The sequence below is a fragment of the Mucor velutinosus genome (assembly GCF_035048745.1).
Source record: "Mucor velutinosus strain NIH1002 chromosome Unknown tig00000165, whole genome shotgun sequence".
Taxonomy (NCBI): Eukaryota; Fungi; Mucoromycota; class Mucoromycetes; order Mucorales; family Mucoraceae; genus Mucor; species Mucor velutinosus.
This window is the reverse complement of record NW_027041913.1, coordinates 484323-504239: the sequence shown is the minus strand read 5'-3', so window position 1 is coordinate 504239 and position 19917 is coordinate 484323. Positions and strand designations below refer to the sequence as shown.

The window sequence follows — 19917 nt, the reverse complement described above, 5'->3', positions numbered from 1 at the left end:
GATCTTGCCATTTATCATGCCATAAGATACCCATCATAGTTGAAGTTTTATTGTTTTTACATTTGAATCCAACTATCATTCCAACAAATAAACCAGAAATTTATAACGGCTTGTACGAGAAAGCAATTAAAAAGATGGTGTTGAGCTATTCAGTGCACACTCTTCAAAAGAGCTGTGTATGTGATAAATGACTTGAAGCTTGCATTTAGTACAAAAGGAATCAGGATTATCAAGTTAAGTACATCATCAGGACAAGCACATTGAACTGCCCTGGATATCTTGTCAGTCGACGGCACTCATCGCATTCGCCTCTTTCGTTATGACAAAATTTTGCGATAAAAACGGTAGTGTAATTGGATTTTGGTTTGGTGGGGTTATTGTTAAGAAACTGATGATTTTCAAAATAAGCCAATGTTGAACCATGACATCCGAATGAGAACCTGTTGATTGCAAGTGATTACGACTAATAGATCAACGGATGTGATGGCGGGAAACGTTGTATTCAAAACCATTTGTTGATATCTTGCTTCATTATGGTTTGGCAAAAGTTTTAAGCTATGCTGCGCATCTCACCAAGAGGAAAAACAACAATTTCACGCCCCATGTTGATGTTAAAGACTTCTTATAAGGATCATTATATGCTAAACATTTAAAGGGATTATCAGACGCTACATTGGTTGTTAAATAATCAAGCGAGGAAAGTGTAAAGTAAACTAATAAAGGCCCAATGTCTCAACGCTATAAGCTGTTCAACTGTCTTCAACCCTCTTTATTAATTGAATTTTGCCCGCCCCCCTTTCCTTGCGGCACAAAATGAAACCTCGTTTGGGCACCTACTGCGATACTTCTTCTGAAAAATCGGATTTACTACCTTGATTTATCAAAATCCAATAGTCAGCGAAATTAAAAGGTACCGTTCTATTAATACATGACCTGGTCGTATTTATACTTGTTAGGATAGATCAAATGAGTGAAGATAAGGATTATAAGTCATGAAAGATATAAAGATGAATCGAGTAAATGAATGATTATCAAAGATGAAATATACAATGGTATATGATGGAAATAAATATGATGGTGACATATAGGATGATATCCTAACTGGGTTTTTAAACTGCATTGCGATACTTGATGGGTTACTGTTTGACAGCTGAGCTAAAACAAAAAATGCATTTCCTCACTTTGATAAATCAAAGCCCCCAAATCGAAGTTTGCAGTGGCAAAAGCGCGTTTTTCTTTGATAACAGCATTATAAAAACGTCCATACGGTGCTCAAGTTTATAAAATAAATTCAGGGCGTGCATTGACTAATGCTGACACACAAAAGAAAACTTATCTGCGCCACTACTGTATCAAAAGTTAATTGGTTTTGCACAGTTTGGTGGGAATTGACCTTTTCGGCAGTGTAGCTCCGTAAAACCATTTAAACCCGATTTCACTGCATCACAGGATTCGTAGGCATCATAAATCTCTATTAGCTCGAATTTAAGGTAAGATTCCTTATTTGTTTCCCTCCATCATGCTGATACCGATTCAGCGTGCCCAGTGCTAGCTATTTTTTCTCCTAAATTACGAGTGTTCAACATCGCGGATAGACTTTTTTACGTCTAACTTTACGGCTAGATACGGTATCTTTGTTGTCACCGGCCATCAAAAGTGGTTTGCTGACATGATAAGAGTCTTGTTTTATCCGAGCAAGTCATTAGATTCAAGTCTGCATAATATTATTGACTCTCAAGTTTTACAATTATTACTGTAATAATTGCGACTTTTAAACAAAAAGATCTTAGTCTTAGAGTTAGAATAAATGCGTTTATCACTTAAAAATTAAGCTTTGTATAATGTAGAACATCAGGCACATTAGATAGGACTATAGTTTACTTACTTCTTTGGCAGCACAGCAGACTACTCGTTATTTTTAGGCCAAATTGTGTCTAAACTTGGCCGTTTTGAAGCATGAATAACTCATACCACAGAGCGTTGTGAACGCTCGGAATAGCGCCAAACGACTTTTCTTAACTGCGCTTTACTCACTGATGCTTTATCTCAGATTTTTTGGGTCATTGCAAATCTATGAAAATCCTCATATTTTTTAAGTGTACTAGTAAGGGGAAATTCTTGAAAATCAAACGATCGCGTTTTTCACCTCAAAAATAAAGACTTTTCTTATGATACATATCAGATCAAATTGATCTTAAAGATGGAGTGCATCGCTGGAAACTCTTTCTATGAGGCTTGTATATGCTAAATTTTGACATATCCACAGAAAACCGATTTTCATATTTTTGTAAATTGCTCCTTATTTTTGGTCTGAAAGCTGAATGGAACCAGTATCATCCGATGCGCCTTCATTGACACTTTATAGATGCATTAGAAAGTAAAGTATAACAATGACAATTTTCATAGTCGAATTTAGCAAAAATGTTTATATATATATATATATATATATATATATTCTGTTTATTGATTGCGTCGTGTACACAAAGAGTGATAGGTCAGTGTGAAGAGGCGGGTGCAATTGAGGTAAGTAATATGGAATAAAATATAAATATAAATATAATATGGCACTAAACTATACGTATTCCTCTAAATATATGACTACAGGAGGGAGTAGCACTGATCCTCGTCAATAGTTTGACGGATATTGTTTCAGATGCTGGCCAATATCGCTGTGTGGTCAATAGGCACCTTGTCGTAGATAAAACGCATGTGTGCCAGCCATAGCTGCGAGAGAGTAATTATGAGGATTCTGTATGGTTTAATTCCTTTGAGTTGGCAGTACCAGACATTAGAAAATTCCAGGGAAAGAAGAGTCTTGTGTATATCTTGGACTGAAGTCGTCGGCCAAAGAAATTCAAAAACGACTCCCTGCCAAATTTTCTCTTTAGTGGGGCAGTAAAAGAGGAGATGGCTAGGGGAATCCTCGACAGACAGACATACAGGACACAAGGATGACTCGAAAACCGTGGGCATGATACGGTATAAGAGGCGACGATGGGGAATACAACCCAAGATAAATCGGTATATCACATTACATTGGATATATGTAAGTGATAGGGACCAAAAAAACTTCCAACTGGTGGCAGAGATATTACGCAAGGCCAGAGGGGGGGGGGGAGAACTGATGCGAGGACAGACTTACGAAATATTTTGGCAAAAGCCTTTGTAGAACTCAAAGCTTGGCCGCCTTGGAGTCGAAGTTGTCGGACGAGAGGGGCAAAGGACACAGTAGAATCTCTCAAGGGAGCAGGGCTACATACTGGCACAAAGTATGGCTGAAACTGCAACTTACCAGAGGCGAGTGCCTTGAAGACGGTGGTAGGAGTACGTTTCCAGTTGAGCAATGATGGGTCTCTGGTGTCTTTCCAATGTACAAAGTTCAGACGGGCATCGTAATGGAAGACGTCAGCAACCAGCATTTCCTTCACTCGCAGTGGAATCACAAACAAGGAGGAGGAAGGGACATAGAAGGTGGCTTGTAGTGGTAGTGCCATGGCCGTAGCCGTATTGATAGCAGCAGCTCCAAACGAGCGAGGAAGATAATCTACTGTACGGTATAACATGTCAATACTACCTATTCGTTGCTTATTCAACCCCTGAGAGCGAGAAGAGGGAAATAGCAAAGGCAGGTGATGGTATAGACAGTTGTTGACGTTGCGAATATGATAGCTGAGCAGACAAGAGACAGGATGGGAATCAATGGTCATCTGGTCATACACCAATAGCGGCCGCAACCGACGAAAATACATAGCCGAGGCTTGCACTTGGATGTCCAGCACCCCGAGGCCCGTTTTGTCTTTGGGAAGGGACCATACTTTCCACGGTATAATGGGAAAGATATTCTTCTTCAAGAACTGAATTACAATAATAGAACGCAGCTGCAAGAGTTCAGAGGAGTTACCCTCAAGACATACCACAGTTTTGACAATAGGAGAGAATTCAGTACAGTAGCCTTACTCACGACAAAGAGTGAGCGAGTAGAATGAATTTGTGTAGCAATTTTCATCTTTGGAACCAGCGAGGAGACATAGTTTACACGTTAAATTCTGCTTCGCACAAGGGGGAAGCCCAAGTAAATGAGTGGCTCATCATCTTCAACAAGTGTAAGCGCTTGAAATTCGCAGCAGACAGAGGGCCCTCCCACAGATCGCATGTGTCTCGTCCAGAAACAGAAAAAGCCTCTACCTTGTCATAATTGAATTTGGCATTGGATGCCCCACAGTATCGCGACATGTGAAGTTGTATACGAGATAGATCACCAGGATTGTGGACGAAAACCAAAGCGTCATCCGCATAGCACAAGACTTTGATCCGTTCAGGACCCATCAAATACCCTTGGAATTGACGATCATTCATAATGGACAGTAAAATGGGTTCAAATGCCAAGTTGTAGAGGATGGGGGAGAGGGGATCACCCTGTTTTAGGCCTCGAAGCTTGGCAACTTCACTTGACATATGACCATTGAGATTGATTCGAATCATATTGTCCCCCATCAATTTCTTGACACACTTAATGATTTGTCGAGGAAAGCCAAACTTCGCTAGTACTTTGTTCAAGTAGTCCGGGTTCACGCGATCATATGCTTTCTCTTGATCAAGAAGGAGACCTACTATATCCACATCGAACTCACTAAAGGTAGGGTCACTATCATTTTGTTCTGCAAAGGGCCATTTGCGCTGCGCATCTTCCATAATCAGTTGGCAGATCATTCCATTTTCAGCAATGAATCGTCCAGGAAGGAAGCCAAGTTGATGTCGACTGATGAGTGGGGAAGCCTCTTCCATGATTCGACGATTGAGGAGTCTAGTGAAGAGTTTATAGTTAGAACTGGCAAGGGATAATGGTCGATAGTTCCTCATTTCTGCAGGATTGCCTTTCTTGTATAGCAAGCACATGACTGTTTCATTCCAAGACTTTGGGAACCTACCCTTTTTCAAGGCTTCATTATACACGACGTTGATTAAGGAATGTAGAGGGGGATATTTCATGATCAGATACAAAATCTCATATGGTAAACCATCCGGACCAGGGCTACTTAGTCGGCGGGTGCATTTGCTGTCCTCCAGTAGTTCTGCAGTGTCAATAGGTAAAATCAGTGATTCTTGTTGTTCGCTTGAAAGCTTCAAGTGGTTGGGAAAGGATCGAATCAAGGTACCAAGAGCTATAGGATCAGTTGGGTCAGGAGTGAAAAGAGTAGTGTAGAAATTAGTAGCGATAGTAGATATGCCATGTTGGACTCGACTGATTTCACCAGTGGCAGGGTCCCTCACTTCAGTAATAATGGAACGTTGATTCTCTCTTGTCACAGCTGTTCTCCTCAAAAAGCCAGCAGACTTCTCACCATTGTTACGTCAAAATTTACCTGCCTTGAGAGTTTTAATTTCAGCCAATGAGTGTTGCAGATTCTTGATCTAATCATTCACATGGTCCAGCCCTCTATTCTTTTGTTGTCTCATCATCTTGTTTCTTTTGGACAACAGTAACCTATGCAGTTGTTTCTTCCGCCAGTTCAAGTCCTCCAGTTGATATGATTTGATGAATACCTTGACTTCAGCGTTTACCCAATCCCACTGTTGTTAAGGAGTAGAAAAGGATTTGATTAGTGTAAACTGCTCTTCATTAGCCAAGAGAAATTCGGCTAATGCCTTGCGAAACTGTCGATTGCGAGCCAAAAATGGGTTAGCCTTCCAGCTGCCAGGTCCTCGTCCATTGCTGTCTTAATATTTGAAAAAGAAGCCTAATAGTTCATGATCCGTCCATTCTGGAGAGAGATTCTCTTGATTGATACAAGTAATTTGATGATGAGCATTCGTACTTCAAAACACATAATCCAAGATGGCCAAGTTCCTCCCACTATGCCAGGTCATTTTTTTGTCAGCACCAAAAATGTCAATGTAGTAGTCATCTAAAAGATCCGTCCATTCCTTCGGGGCACAAACCCGTATTCCGACTATTCTGCGATCTTTGTATTGATAGTTGAAGTCCCCCATAATAAAAGTGTTGTGTAGTTTGCTGGTAATAGTATCCTTAACAATCGCTATGTCAAGGAGTTCTGTATATATATAAGGCTGATCGAACCGATGGAAGAGATGATCGACCATATATGTTTAGAATAGTTGCAATTGGAGTAATAGTTGTAAATTCCTGTATATCGCGAGTTAGATGAACAGAAGCTAATATATAGCGTCCCTTATCGATGCCTTCCGATATAAAATTAATTGTTAAATGTTTGTTGAGGGCTATGATGCCACAATGTTGTGTCCAGAGACTTGATTTGCTGTTAAAATAATTATTGAGTATGACAATTGATGTTGAATTTGTAGCATGTGTTTCTTGTAACACCAGGATGTCATATTCTAGTGTTCGAAGATATCGAACGAATTGTTGTCTTTTTTTGGGATTTTCTTATTTGATTAAGCCATGGCAATTGAGGGTGGCTATTTTGGGTTGATAGTGGATATTATTCGTATTTAAAGATTGGTGGAAGGTGGTGTACCTGAAGGTGCAGGTGGTGTCAAATTCCTATCAATCGTATCCGTATCATCACCAGACATGCGTCTGGCATTACTGTGGGGGTTAGAGGTTTCAGCGTGTTGATATCTGGCATCACCGATATCTAAAGAACCTTCCTGGCGGGTTAACTTCTTCGCTGCTTTTGAGGGATCAAATTCAGGATAAGATCTGCGCACATCCTTGGAAACACTGTTTAATGCATCAGCATCAGACAACTTTGTATTCGTGTTGTTCTCTTCCATAATGGTGTCTCCAGTCATTTTGATTTGTTGTTGAGAAGCTTCATGGGTGGGTGAACCAGCATTAGGTTGAGGAGCATTTGGCATGATATGGTCCTTGTCTTCTACTGGTTTGCTTCGACGTTCAGAATCGGCCCTCTTTGGAGGAGTGGGCTTGGCTCCCTTTCGTTCCTTGGGCTTAGCAGGAGATTTTTCAACTGCACGGACCTTTGCTGGAACCGATTCTGAGTTGTTCCTGTCACAATTTTTCGAAACGTGGCCAGGTTTGTTGCAGTGGTAGCAATTTGCCCATTTGTGATAATCTGGACAATCTGCACGACAATGATCAGGCTTCTGGCAGTGGCGACAGAAAGCTGGCATCTGATCCCATTGTAACAGGGTTTGGCGTTGTTCATCCTCCTTTACTCGCGAATCCCAAATAATAACTCTGTTGAGAGGCTCCAAGTGTCGCTTTCCGTTACATTCAAATCCAGGTTCATGCAGATCCATACATTCGTTTCGGGGGTCATGGGATAACGTGAGGTTGAGGGTGGCGTATTCTTCCCCTGGAAGATTCTATTCTCCGTCTTGAAAATCCCATGATCCAAGACATCTCCGAAGCAAGAGAAGTGTTCAGTCATTTCCTTCTTCAGTTCCACAGCTGGAAGAAAGGGAAGCTTCTCCATCGTTACGCGGACAATATTGGCATCCTCAGCAAAAGAGGGAAACTCCTTGAGGTAGGTCCCATCCTCCAAGGTGATTCCATTCTCGATGAGGTACTTGCGGCCTGTAGAGGTTGGAAGCCACAGCGTTTCCACTACGGCCCAACTGATTTTCTCACAGAACATGGATGTGCTCTTTTGGGAATATCGATGTTCTCATGAGCACATTGATGTTCTCATTTGAGAAGGTGTAGTTTTCCACATGAATAAAATGGTTTTAATAGCTAAACTATCATATTGTCGGCAACAGAGAGACTTTTATTATCTGTAAGATTCATAAAATTACTAAACGTATTATAAATTGCACGAGAAAATGGCAATTTAAAATTACCTAATAACTACTTATTAAAGTAGAAGAATATATTTCAATAAGATATTCGAGTAGTTTAGTGGGAAGAACGTCAGATCCACAACCGATACGTTGTGGGTTCGACCCCGGTAGGAGCATTCTTTTTTTCAAATTTCTGAAAATCGATGTGCTCATACAAGAATGTGGATGTGCTCACTTGGGAACATCGGCCAACTTATAATAGATCTTTAGAAACGCCGATGTCCCCATATGAGAGCATTTTTCACCTTTCGGGAACATCGATGTTCTCATGAGAACATCAGTTGGGCCGTAGTGATTACAAATAGTGGTGGCCGAGGTATTGTCGAGTTTGTTTTCTGTAACCAAGAAAGTCTTCATACATATCTGTCCTTTCCGCTTCTTCATTAAACTTGACCAAAGCCTTGTCTAATAACGTTCGATCCTTAACCGTTGCTAAGTCGATAAAGACGGAATCCTCTTCTACTCCTTTCATAAATGGGCGTACCATAGCAATAGGTACTGGAGTTGAGTTTGCTGCGGAAACGTTCTGGCTCGAATCTGCAGGTAAAACTGGAGGAATGATCGAGACGTTCTGTTGTTGTTGCTTCTGTTTGCCCTTCTTATTGTTGCGGACGACATGAGTCCACAACTCAGGGAGTGGGTGTTGCGATGGTATTTTTTTTTCACGATTGCAAAAATGTTTAAAGAATGTCAGATCAAGTCAAATTTAAACACAAAAATGACCACTGCACAAATCAAAATTTGAGTGCCGCAGCGACAGCTGCTGTGGCAGAAGACTGAGGCCAAATCCACTGGCTGTGACGTCGGATAGAACGCCCTCTCATTTTTCCATTCGCTCGTTTTTTTTTCCTTTTGCAAAACGCGTTTAGTATCAAACCATGGCTGTTTTGGAAACCGTTCGATTGATAATAATACCCTAACTGCTAATAACACTGCCTTGTATTGCTAAAAGAGCTTGATACTGCTTCTTTAACGTGGAATATAGTAGACATTATTCGATAAACGAGCACTGGAAGACGTAGAATCAGCACTAATCGAATTTGTTTATTGGGTTTCGATAATTTTTTTTGCCTGTGTCGTGGGTGCTGCTGCCATTACTTCTCTGCTATCTCTGCTGTCTGCTTCTTTGGCCTCTATCTCTGGCGGTTGCTTCTTTAATCTTTGTCTAGTCTCTGGTGCCGCTCGTTCTTTGGTTTTTCTATGGAGTTGGTGTTATTGCTACTGGTGTTGCTACTGGGGCTACTGATGATATTGCTGCTGGTGTTATTAATGATGTTTTTATTGCTGGCGTTGCTGCTGGTGTTGCTGCTGCTAATATGGTCTTTCCTGGTCTACTGTCTTTGTTGCATGCTTGTTCTCTGGTCTATCTCTGGCGATTCCCTATACTCTTCTGGTCTCTCCGTGGCTGTGGTAAGTGGTAAGTAACTTTTTTTTTATTCTGGTCGTAATGATATAAAACCTCTTTGAACGTTTGTATTACTGCTTCCTTTCTCGTGATAATGCATTTTATCATGTTTATTTTGTTGTGTCTTTCTTTTTCTTTTGTTGGTTGTGTTGCCTCTGCGGCTTCATATGAAACAACATTAGTAGTCATTATGTTCTATTGCAAAGTTATAATACCACTGTTGCTTTTGCAGTTGTGCGTGTTTGTGTTGCTTTACATACGACTATTATTCCTATGCATGTTGCTCATGTATGCGTTTTTGTTGCAACAACAACGAGATGTTCTGAACATCACTGATGTTGTATTTGTTATACTTTTCTTTGACTCACTTTGTGTGAGTATCCATTTTTTGCCTACGTACTACTAGACTCCTATAGTAGTATGTTCTTTTCTTCTTTCCTTTATTATTACTATGTTTCTTTTGAAGCATGCCTTTTTTACGTTGTGTGGATGTGCCTATCCCTGAAGCTCAACAAGACTTTATCCGAGGCTAGGAGGTAGATAGGCTGCCTCCACTTGGTTATCACTACTTACTTTAGTGATGATTGAGGGTCTCAATGCCAGAATCTAAAGCTAGGTGGTGTAAGTAAGGCATGCTCTAGCACCTGAGGGAAATTTGATGATAGCAGCGGCTATATTGTTATTATATCGGCGCTTAAAATTTTGCCTCACATCAAAACAGGGGGAAACCCTCGCAAAAAAATTTTTAGGTCAGCGGAGTTTTCAAGCGATTTGATTGGCTCAGAGACCTAAACGGTGAAGAGTTATAACTAGTAGATTCCATGTTGATCTGACATTTATCCTAATATAATATTGTAATAAAAGAACTACAACTAAATAAATACAATTTAAACCCTCTTTTATTCAAAGTAAGATAAGGCGCAAGCACTTTATCTATCATCCATTAAACTGTTCTATGTAAGAGAGATTCTTTAAATTTATTATACAGGGAAAGTTATATAATAGACACAGCAGTAAGTGCACTAGGTACCAGCTTCTTCCTGTACCAAATGCCCCTGCGTTGTTTATCATTGATTCTGAACAAGTTTCGATTGCATGGGTTGCTGTTTTTTGCCTCAAATCGAATTCTGAAAGTATAAAGACGATTCCAATTTCTGATGCTAGAACTCTGAAATTAGTATGATGCTATAACGAAACGTTGCAAGAAAAACAACAGTGTAATTGAATTGTAGGTTGATGGGCACTTGCTGATGACTGTTGTTGAGAAATCGATGATCTTCCAGATATGCCAATGTTAAACCATGACCTTGATATATAAGCAAAATGCTGCAGTTGCATTCATCATTAAGACGTTGGCATATGGTGTGGAATACATCCACTATGATCTGCGTTCCGACAGTTCATCCAGTTACCAGATTTAGATATAAACTGTATGTACACTGGATTAGATGTACGATATCGATTTATACTATAAGAAGATATAGACTTCAGATACGCTAGTACTATAAGATTCATACTATAAGATATAAGCTGTAGATGGCATAACGGATATGGATGGCGCTATAGACTTATACTTGTATTCCGACATTGACTTATTTGTCAATTTAATTGATAGAATGTTTATCCATTGTTATAGTATATAAGAAGGATCATCTACCTTGCCAGTAGAGATATTTCAGGTTACCTTACACCTTGATTTATCAGAAATAAATTATATATAAAAAGAATATGAAATTAATCAGGTAAAGAATATCGCTTATTACATTGGAAATAAGAAGGTTTATATACTGTTCGCATTCAGGGATTTGATGTGAGGATAAGGTATTAGATGGGTTGATTTGGGTGATAGGATAATAGATTAGATCTATTATCCTAAGCATACCATGATACGGATCGTAACTAAATCCTGTTTCATGTCAAAATTTATGATCTGATGTTATCTGTGCTTGAACTGATTGTTTCTACGCATTTGGAGATTTGGTTTAGAAATGACACATCACACCTGTCAGTTTGATAATAAAACCTACCTTTATCAAGTTGACTTTATTCTTTTTTTATTCTTTTTTTTTCGTGAATTTTAGTCAATAAAGCCTCAAATTCCACACTGACGATCTAAAACGGTCTTGAACACAAGAAAACGCAGCTCAAATGTAGTCAAAATCTGCTGTATCATGGACACTAAGGACTAAAAGAGGGGAAATACCGGTATGTTGCTTGCCCGTATATGAAGTATCTATGTGTATATGGATGTGGAACTTCACATAAGAGACAAATCCGCAGATAGTATTAAGGGTTTTCATGCGAGAGTGGAGGTTAAAATGAAGGTAGCAGTATTTTGATAAGATGAGCAAGGGCAATCTGGTAGCGCAAGCTGTCGCTGCGTAGATTGGTTCTTACCAAAGCATAAACACACTCATTAATATAATAAGCAAATAATATAGTCTATAACCCAATGTTACAGGCGAGTTGATAGTAGTGTGTATAGGTTTGATAAAAGAATATGTAAAAAGATAGTAAATTAGCCAAAGCAAACCTAACTATCAAATGAACACCTGGTTTGTAGCTATCCAAGTAGAGTAAACAAATAAACAGAAGAAACAGTAGGAAAAAGGAAGAGATACAGAAATATATATATAAGAGTATACATTGAATTGATTGTAATGTAAAAAATATATAAAGAATTCAAGGGATTTTACAAATGGCAAATGTATAAGTATAAAAAAGAAGTAGATATAGTAATTAGTGAGCTTTAGTTAAGATATGTATTGAAATGTTAGTAGAGTATAAGATGATTTTATTAATTGATTTTTGAGATTTATGCTTTTATACTACTGTAGGGGGAAAAACTGTCCCGTTCGTTTAAAATTTTGTCTTTTTGCACAAGTTTTTGGTCATTTCTTTGTATACAAAGTCGAAATATATATCGTTTGAATGAGAGAAAGTAGTGCTATCTATACATAATTATAACTTTTTCAAAAACTAAAATCCAATGATTTTATTGGTTAAAAAATAAATATAGAAAAATGTACATTTTATTATAAAATCATTAATAGTGAGTTGAACCACCTTTGCTCTTGATGACAGCCTTAATTCGGGCAGGCATACTATCAATATATTTCTGGCACTCTTTTTCTGTTATTTTTTACCACTGAATGTTAATACGCCGCTCTAATTCTTCTTTTGTAGAGGGCCTAGTAGGATACTTATTAAGACGAAGCTTTAGGAGATGCCAGACATGTTCAATGGGATTAAGATCGGGACTTTGGGGTGGCCAATCCATAATTTCGTCTAGGTTAAACCCATTGTCGGTAAACCATTGCTTAGTAGTGCCTGAGGTATGCGGTGTTGCTCTGTCTTGTTGAAATCGCACATCAGATGGTGTCTTCCCAAAGTGCTCAAGAGTATCGTTCAATGATGTCTTCGAAATATCGACATACAAGCCCGAGTTTATTGAGCCTTCAATAATGGTAGTACCATAACCAGGACTCTCCGCTGTTATGCAACTCCAGAACATGACCCCACCGTCATTTCCCTGCAACTGAGACTTGACTTAATACGACTGCATGATTCGGCCACCATTCATCCAGTAAAAAGAATTACCATCTGAGCCCCAAAGGTTTATTCTTGTTTCATCCGAAAACACCCAACGACTCCAATCAGCAATAGTAAGATGCTTATGCTTTTTAGCCCACGCCAATCGAAGCCGCTTGTTTGTCTTGCTAACAAAATTGGTCTTTACTTTTCTACGAAATTTAAGTCCATTTCGTCTCAATGACTTGCGGATGCCATTAATTGACATATCATGCCCCATCAATCTTAAACTTTCTTGCGCTGCTCCGGGATTATCTAAAGCACCTGATCGAAGTCCTCTTGACACTACGGACATAGTTTTAGCACCAAGTTTTTTCGGTCTTCCGCCAAGAGGTCTAGCTGGGTCAGGGCAATATAGTTTTCTGAGCCTTGTAAGAGTAGAGTTACCCACTCCTAGATACAAATTCTTTATCTTTGAGAGCGAAAGACCACGTTGGAGCAAAGATTGGAGAACGTTGCGCAAATCTTGTGTTAAACGAGCAGGCAAAATGAAAGTTTTGAAAAAAAATAAGAAAGCAAAGAAATAAAGAAAAAACATGAAGAAACTAGCTTCTTTTATACTTTTAGAGTGCTCCTGGGATATTAGATATCCTGAGCATACCGCGAGTAGTTTTTTAGATTTCTTCAATACGTCTATTTGAAGTAAAGATATCAACCATTTTATATCATCTAGAATTACCCACCTAACATTTTTGCCACGTCTCACTTTAGCTGGTTATACTGGGATTAAAATATAGTCCAGCCATAAGATTTTTATATTGCTGTAATCCCTATAGGCTGTTCTATCGAACGCAGTATGGGGTGGCTTTGTTTTCTGAGTTTTGGCAATATACTAGGTAAAAGTCAAGATTATTTAAACGAACGGGACAGTTTTTCCCCTACAGTATTTTGTTTTTCTATATGTCTGTGATAATGCCTTGGTTAACAAGAATTGAATTGAGATTTGATAATATTTCTGTACTAATATCCATCGATGAACGAGGGATACCTACTTAGTTTACAAGGGTTGATGTACATGGTTTCGTAAGTTTGGTTACGTAATTGTACTTCATAGATTGAGATATAGAGTTTGATGTATTATGGTTGTCCTTTTTTTGGATACGGAAGGCACTGCAGCGCTGATCTGGTCCTTTACTTCGTGCTCGCTTGATATGAGTCATTTTCAAGTCAAATTGAGTTGTGAATGAAATGCAAATTGTGCGGCATCAAGTGTGATGTATTTTATTTGCTTACTGTTGAAAAGTAAAATAGATAACTGTATGTAGTGACAAGAAGGTGGATATTACTACGATTTAAAACATAGAGCTACTTCGCTTTGTCAATGTCGAACATCCTGTTGTAATTATTTACTTGTTTTGCTACACAAGCCAAATAGCACAAATATTAGTGTTAGCAGTCAAACCTAATAAACAATGTCTTTTAACTTATAACTGATTCATTATAATAAATTACTAGTTGCACAACACTGCTTCGCGGTGTATACAACGTCGTGCTGCCGCAGGCTTACTCCACCGTTAAACAAAGCTTTACATCTGTTGAGAAATGATGAGACTAACGGCCTGACAATAAAAAATGGATGTAATTTGAGATATAAATATATAAAAACTTTATTGAAAGACCTCAGAGTATACTATATTGTGTGTATAGTGGCCAGGTAGGTTTTCCAGTACAGAAATATCAGAATCAACCATGATTCTTATCGATGAAGGCTTACTGACCCTTGACATTGCGACGTACAACTGACCATGCGAGAAGACGTGAGAGGGAAGATATAATCCAACGTTAGATAATGTTTGGCCCTGCGATTTGTTTATAGTCATGGCAAAGGCCAATCTCACAGAAAACTGAGTGCGACTGAAGTCGAAGGGAATTCTACCGTTGGCTTCTGTAATAAACTTGATACTTGGGATATACACAACGTCACCTGCTTTTTGCCCTGTGGCAATGGTGGCTTCAATTATTCTAACACCCAAAAATTTCACGATTAGCCTGGTTCCATTGCATAATCCAGCTGAAGAATCTAAGTTTCTCAAGATCATTATTGGAGACCCAACTCTCAAAACCAATTCATGTGGAGGCAGAGAGCCAAATTCTATGGAGTTGAGAAGCTCGAGAGGCACCTGCATTTGAAATTGAGGATCACAGACTTGATCATAGCTGTAATAAGTGAACTTTCTTCCCGGCAAGTTGTCAAGTAGCAGATTGTTTATGACTGAGACATCTTGGTTCTTTGGGGTCAATATAACACGTTTCGCAAAATATTGGTCAATCGTTGAGCTATTGCTGATATTTGGAAACGCAGCAGCTAGCAAATCCAGCAAGTTGGTAGAATTGAAATACATCTCATCTGGGATACGCACAAAATCTGAAGGAATTTCCCCAGGCAATGTCACCGTTCCTGTTGAAGCAACTGCAATTGCAATATGATTTGGTTTGCGAACGGCATCTAACAAAGCATTGATGATGAAAGTTTTCCCAGTACCGCCAGGCTCGTCAATAAAAAACAGTTTGGACTGTGCAGCATCATAGTTTTCGTCAGCTAACACGCAACGTTGAATGGCATTGTAAGCTATCAATTGGCTTGGATTGAATGGCAAAGAGTTTGGGTCAGGAGCTTCCAAGGCTTCAATTAGCAGAGTGGCATGCATCCTTTCCAGCGGGGTAGAGTCCTCAGGGTAAGCATAATTATCCCTAGTATCAACAGTAGGGAAAACGTCCTTGAAACCATCCATAGTTTTCAAATCAAATTGGTTGGCAACCAAAATTTGATTCAAATCAAGAAGGCAGTGGCCATACATCTCATCTGTTATTTCAGTGGGAACAGGTTGATTCAGAGCTCTTGCCTTTTGTTGCCTACGATACAGATAGTCGTCGGCTAGATGCAGTCTGTGATTCAACCATAGCTGAAAAGGATCAGAGACATCGCAGAAGGAGAGCAGAATACAGAAGAGTTGCCGTATTTTTTGAGGTGACATAGTGGTGCTTGCTTCTGACATGGTATCATTCCATTCATTGTCATCTTGCAGAAGACCCATTGCTCTGGCAGTAGCCCGATAAGACGGATAGACGCGGCCATTGTACGTTCGCATGTAGGTAAAGGATGTTGCTCCTGGAATTCGATACAATAGGATTCTTAAATGATACTTTTCAATATCTTTTGGAGATACAGCGTAGACTCTGCCAGTGGCTCCACCAAAACCTGAACGTCTAGATCTCCAAACTCTTGGGTTCTGTTGTTTATGAAAAACGTACTTTTCACAGAAGTCTGGATACAAAGTTTGCTTAGCTTCGTTGTCTTCAGGATTTTCGATATTGTACTTGAACCAAGCTGTCAGGGTTGTTTCTGGAAGTGTACGACTCAAGACCTGGTCAGAACTTTCGTTCTCGTTAAAGTACACCCTTCTATCGTTCTCCAAATGGATATCCAGGCGCTGTGTAGAGGGGTGTTCCTTATGCATAGGGAAAGACATAATTCTCCAACAGGCTTCAGATGCCGAGACATATCTTGCATCAAGAAACTTTATCTCATCCGGGTGATCATCTTGAGCGGATGAACCCATATATACCTTTGCTCTGTCATGGCCCTTGTATACATATTTGTAAATATATTTGACCGAGTTGACATGGCTGCAAATCTCCACGTTGATATGTGCGTTGTATTTAGCAACTGAATAAAGATTATGAGGCACAACCCAACGATTATCAATAGTGATTCTTCCACTATGCCTGGAAATTGTACGGTCAGTCATCAATCGTCTTCTGTATATAATTTTGCTTGATTCTTCTGGATTGATAGTCGTTTCGTCCATGAATGGGTACGGGTAATTTTTTGAACATTTACCGTTCACCATACAGGGAGCATTCGGATCTAACAGACCGCATGGACCGTGAATCATGCTATTAGCCACAGTTTTATAGGCAAGTGGGTTTGAAGCAGGATCAGGCATTTCTGCGGATACAATCCTATCGATTTGTTCAGTGGTCGTTGGCTTGTCCTGGTCTTGCAATATAAACAACATATGAAAATGAGGTAGCCCCCGTTTCTGAAATTCAATGGAGTATATATATACAATTACTTTTCTCAGAACAGACTTTTTTACGACATCTTCAATGAAAAGCTTCAGCTTCAGATGAAAAACTCTGGCACAAAGATCTGGTCTGTCAGCTGCGATTTGGTGCTCAAGCAATTCTCTGGTTATTTCTGGCCAGGCCGGGTTGCAGGTAAACGTAATGAATAAATCTGGCTTGCCAAATCTTCTGACCAAATTCATAGCGTCTTGATATGGTTGAGCCATGAACCTTGGGCCACCAATGAATGTTGAAGGCAATATAACCTTTTTTCCAATCGCGCTTATGTCATGGTCGTTCAGCTGAATTGCATCTTGAAGGCCGCTATAAACAGCAGCTCGTAAGGTATCTTGATTGAATCTAATAAAGTTCAGTCGCTGTTGTTCCATCTTTGCATACATATCGACGACGTATTGGTGAAATAATCTTCTAAATGAATGCAGGCTAATTTGCTGATTTTTTGGTAGTCCTTGCTGTTGTCCTTGTCGTACCATTAATCTTGAGCTTTAGTATTGCATGTTGGTGATGGTTTTGTCCTCATCATTATTATTGCTATCAGATGCAATGTCGATTTCGGTTTCAGAGGGATCAAAGCTTTTCACTTTGATGTGCCACCCAGGATCGCCAAATGGAAACACCAAAACGTATTGAAGAGGATCAAAGAATTGATTGGTTTCATTAATCCTTGTTAGGTTATCACCAGAGCCTTTCAATCTTAAAACAATATCACGATTTTTTGGCTGTTCGTTGCTGCTTTCATCGTCGCCATCAAACAATAGTACACCAATCTCTGGAACTCTAGGTTTATTGTACCTTCTTGGATCAGGAGAATCCTCTGAGCGAAATATCATTCGTATATTCTACATTCCTCCAGGTTGCTCAACTGATAGCTTCTCCATGGCTTTAAATAAGTCAACAAAAGGATTGACTTCGTGCATCATATTTTGGAGGAGACGCATAGTGGTTCTCTCAACGTTGGGGTTTCCAGCAACATTCAGTCGGTTTTGGAGCTCATTTTCCCCATCGAATATATATATTTGAGCAAATTTTGGGCGTGTATCATTTGCTGGCATAAGTGCAGAGCTCATGAGATGATAGACGCTACCGTGAATACGGAATGCGTAGGCACCATTTTGATTATTCGCAACTGATTGATCTAAAGTTTCATTCATGGAGGTGAAGCTGAGAGCAGAATTGTACGTTCTAATATTCGATTTGAACACTTTGCTAACATCGTCATTGCCACTCAAATGATTGACAATAAGCTCTGGAAAATGGTGTACTGGCTTCAAAATTGCCTGGCCATCTTGACAGCAGATTTGAAACGTTGGAGAAGCTCTTGTTGTTCTTTGCTTTCTTTCATCAATCCACATGTAGGCTCCATATTTTGAGCACAAAGCATTCATGCCTCCCAAATCATTTCCGTTAGCCTCAGGTGCTTCAGGATTTCACGCCATCAAAAAAGAATCTATTGCACCTGTACGTAGAGGATTTTCGGCACAATTATAATGAGATCGGCGTTGGTGTCCTTCTATTCCACAAAAGGGACATACAACTGCTGTTACAATGACATTTGAGTCCAGAGTTTCGGCTGTGGCCTCAGATTGAGAGGCATTTGGAAAGTTTTGTACAATCGATGTTGGAGACGGTTGCTCAGATGGCTGATTGATCGGATTTAGCGCACAGTCAAGATGATTTCTGCGTGTATGTCCTTCTCTATGGCACCATGGACAAGTTGCTCTCCTGTCAGAAGTATTTCGAAGTATCCTCATTCCACAATCCTTATGCGAACGCCTTTGGTGTCCAGTGCGGCCACACCAATTACACCTTACTATATTCTCGTTGATGGTAGCTCCTAATTCCAAAATTGGGCTCATGTATGTTGGGGAAGTTGTTACTGGAATCTTACCTTCAATAGGTTCAGGAAAGTTGTGAAAGACAAAATTTGCAGTATATGGCTCGACTGGAGTATACAAAGAATCAGAGCGGTTTAAACGACTTCTCAAGCTTCGAGGCATTTGGATTGTTAGGTAAAACTTGGGAATAGGAAGAGAAAAGGATTACGTAAATGCTTTATTTTCCCAAGAATATTGTTAGGCTTCTGCCAAGCTGACAGTAATGGCTGATTTCCCTACGGGCACTCTTGTAATTAACTTTTTACTATGTGACGGCAGAATAAAATGTATTATTTTAGGAGTTTGGTGATTATCATGACAATCATCGAAAAAAAGTGTCGTTAATAGAGATATGGTTATTGAGTAGACCTTGGCAAATGTATACAAAAGAATAGAATTGAGATAAAAGATGATCTTTATTGTTTTGCAAATTGATTTGATATTTATACTAAATTAAAAGGTTACAAACAAAAGCTATGTGAACCTGACAAAAGCGCGAGACGTTTTTATTTTATAAAAACAAAAAATACGCTCCCGGGTGGGCTTGAACCACCAACCTCCTGATTAACAGTCAGACGCGCTAGCCAATTGCGCCACGGAAGCTGTTATGTTGATGTCAGATGCTTATATATATAGAGATGGTATATGCAATTTGAGATCTGATCGAGATATACACGGAAGAATTTGCAGGAAGATGTTATAGCCTTTTAGTTGAATGGATATAAAGGTGTCTTTATTACTATTATATTTGGATATTGGTTTTATCCAATATAGTTTGTGTAATGTTGTACGCTACCCAGGTTAATCGCCGTTTGATGTTCCTGGTAGCTGGCGCGCTAGGTTTAAACCTGCGCTTCTTATTCTTGTTTGTGTTTAGCCTGTCAATAATATCCTGCAGATCTAAATTACTGTCAGAATACCTTCAACCCTGACAGTTTTGTCGTCTTGATAGATTAATCCAATGGTAGGAGTCAACAAATTACTTCGATTCTTAGAGTGTAACTAGTATCTTGAGATTATGTTGGAAGATGATGTTTATTGAATGCATTGACAACGTATATTTATACTACTTCTACGATCGAAAATCACTTAATCAAATGGAACTTTCGAGTAGACATGGTACTTGATATAGCAACTAATAATCAGATCAATCTCTGATATCAGTTTCCAGAA

The 19917-nt window shown here is 39.3% G+C and overlaps 6 protein-coding genes and 1 non-coding gene across 7 annotated transcripts; all 7 read right to left on the bottom strand.

Annotated features, from left to right (window-relative positions):
• Positions 1-3026: 3026 nt before the first annotated feature.
• Positions 3027-3707, bottom strand: ATC70_003095 (uncharacterized protein; the record flags this gene model as incomplete). Its single annotated transcript, XM_064822462.1, has 1 exon — positions 3027-3707. One exon carries the CDS (start codon positions 3705-3707, stop codon positions 3027-3029), a length of 681 nt encoding a protein of 226 aa, XP_064679062.1.
• A 325-nt stretch (positions 3708-4032) lies between these two features.
• Positions 4033-5991, bottom strand: ATC70_003094 (uncharacterized protein; the record flags this gene model as incomplete). Its single annotated transcript, XM_064822461.1, has 3 exons — positions 4033-5309; positions 5364-5412; positions 5941-5991. 3 exons carry the CDS (start codon positions 5989-5991, stop codon positions 4033-4035), a joined length of 1377 nt encoding a protein of 458 aa, XP_064679061.1.
• Positions 5992-6471: 480 nt separating this feature from the next.
• ATC70_003093 (uncharacterized protein) lies at positions 6472-7580 on the bottom strand (the record flags this gene model as incomplete). Its single annotated transcript, XM_064822460.1, has 2 exons — positions 6472-7308; positions 7425-7580. The coding sequence occupies 2 exons, from the start codon at positions 7578-7580 to the stop codon at positions 6472-6474; spliced, it is 993 nt and encodes a 330-aa protein (XP_064679060.1).
• A 4752-nt stretch (positions 7581-12332) lies between these two features.
• ATC70_003092 (uncharacterized protein) lies at positions 12333-13076 on the bottom strand (the record flags this gene model as incomplete). The annotated part of the gene is made up of 2 exons (XM_064822459.1): positions 12333-12682; positions 12791-13076. 2 exons carry the CDS (start codon positions 13074-13076, stop codon positions 12333-12335), a joined length of 636 nt encoding a protein of 211 aa, XP_064679059.1.
• Positions 13077-14388: 1312 nt separating this feature from the next.
• ATC70_003091 (uncharacterized protein) lies at positions 14389-16800 on the bottom strand (the record flags this gene model as incomplete). Its single annotated transcript, XM_064822458.1, has 1 exon — positions 14389-16800. One exon carries the CDS (start codon positions 16798-16800, stop codon positions 14389-14391), a length of 2412 nt encoding a protein of 803 aa, XP_064679058.1.
• Positions 16801-17355: 555 nt separating this feature from the next.
• Positions 17356-17700, bottom strand: ATC70_003090 (uncharacterized protein; the record flags this gene model as incomplete). Its single annotated transcript, XM_064822457.1, has 1 exon — positions 17356-17700. The coding sequence occupies one exon, from the start codon at positions 17698-17700 to the stop codon at positions 17356-17358; it is 345 nt and encodes a 114-aa protein (XP_064679057.1).
• Positions 17701-19273: 1573 nt separating this feature from the next.
• On the bottom strand, positions 19274-19347 carry ATC70_003089. The gene has a single exon. It is a non-coding gene; the product is annotated as a tRNA-Asn (tRNA).
• Between the last annotated feature and the right edge of the window lie 570 nt (positions 19348-19917).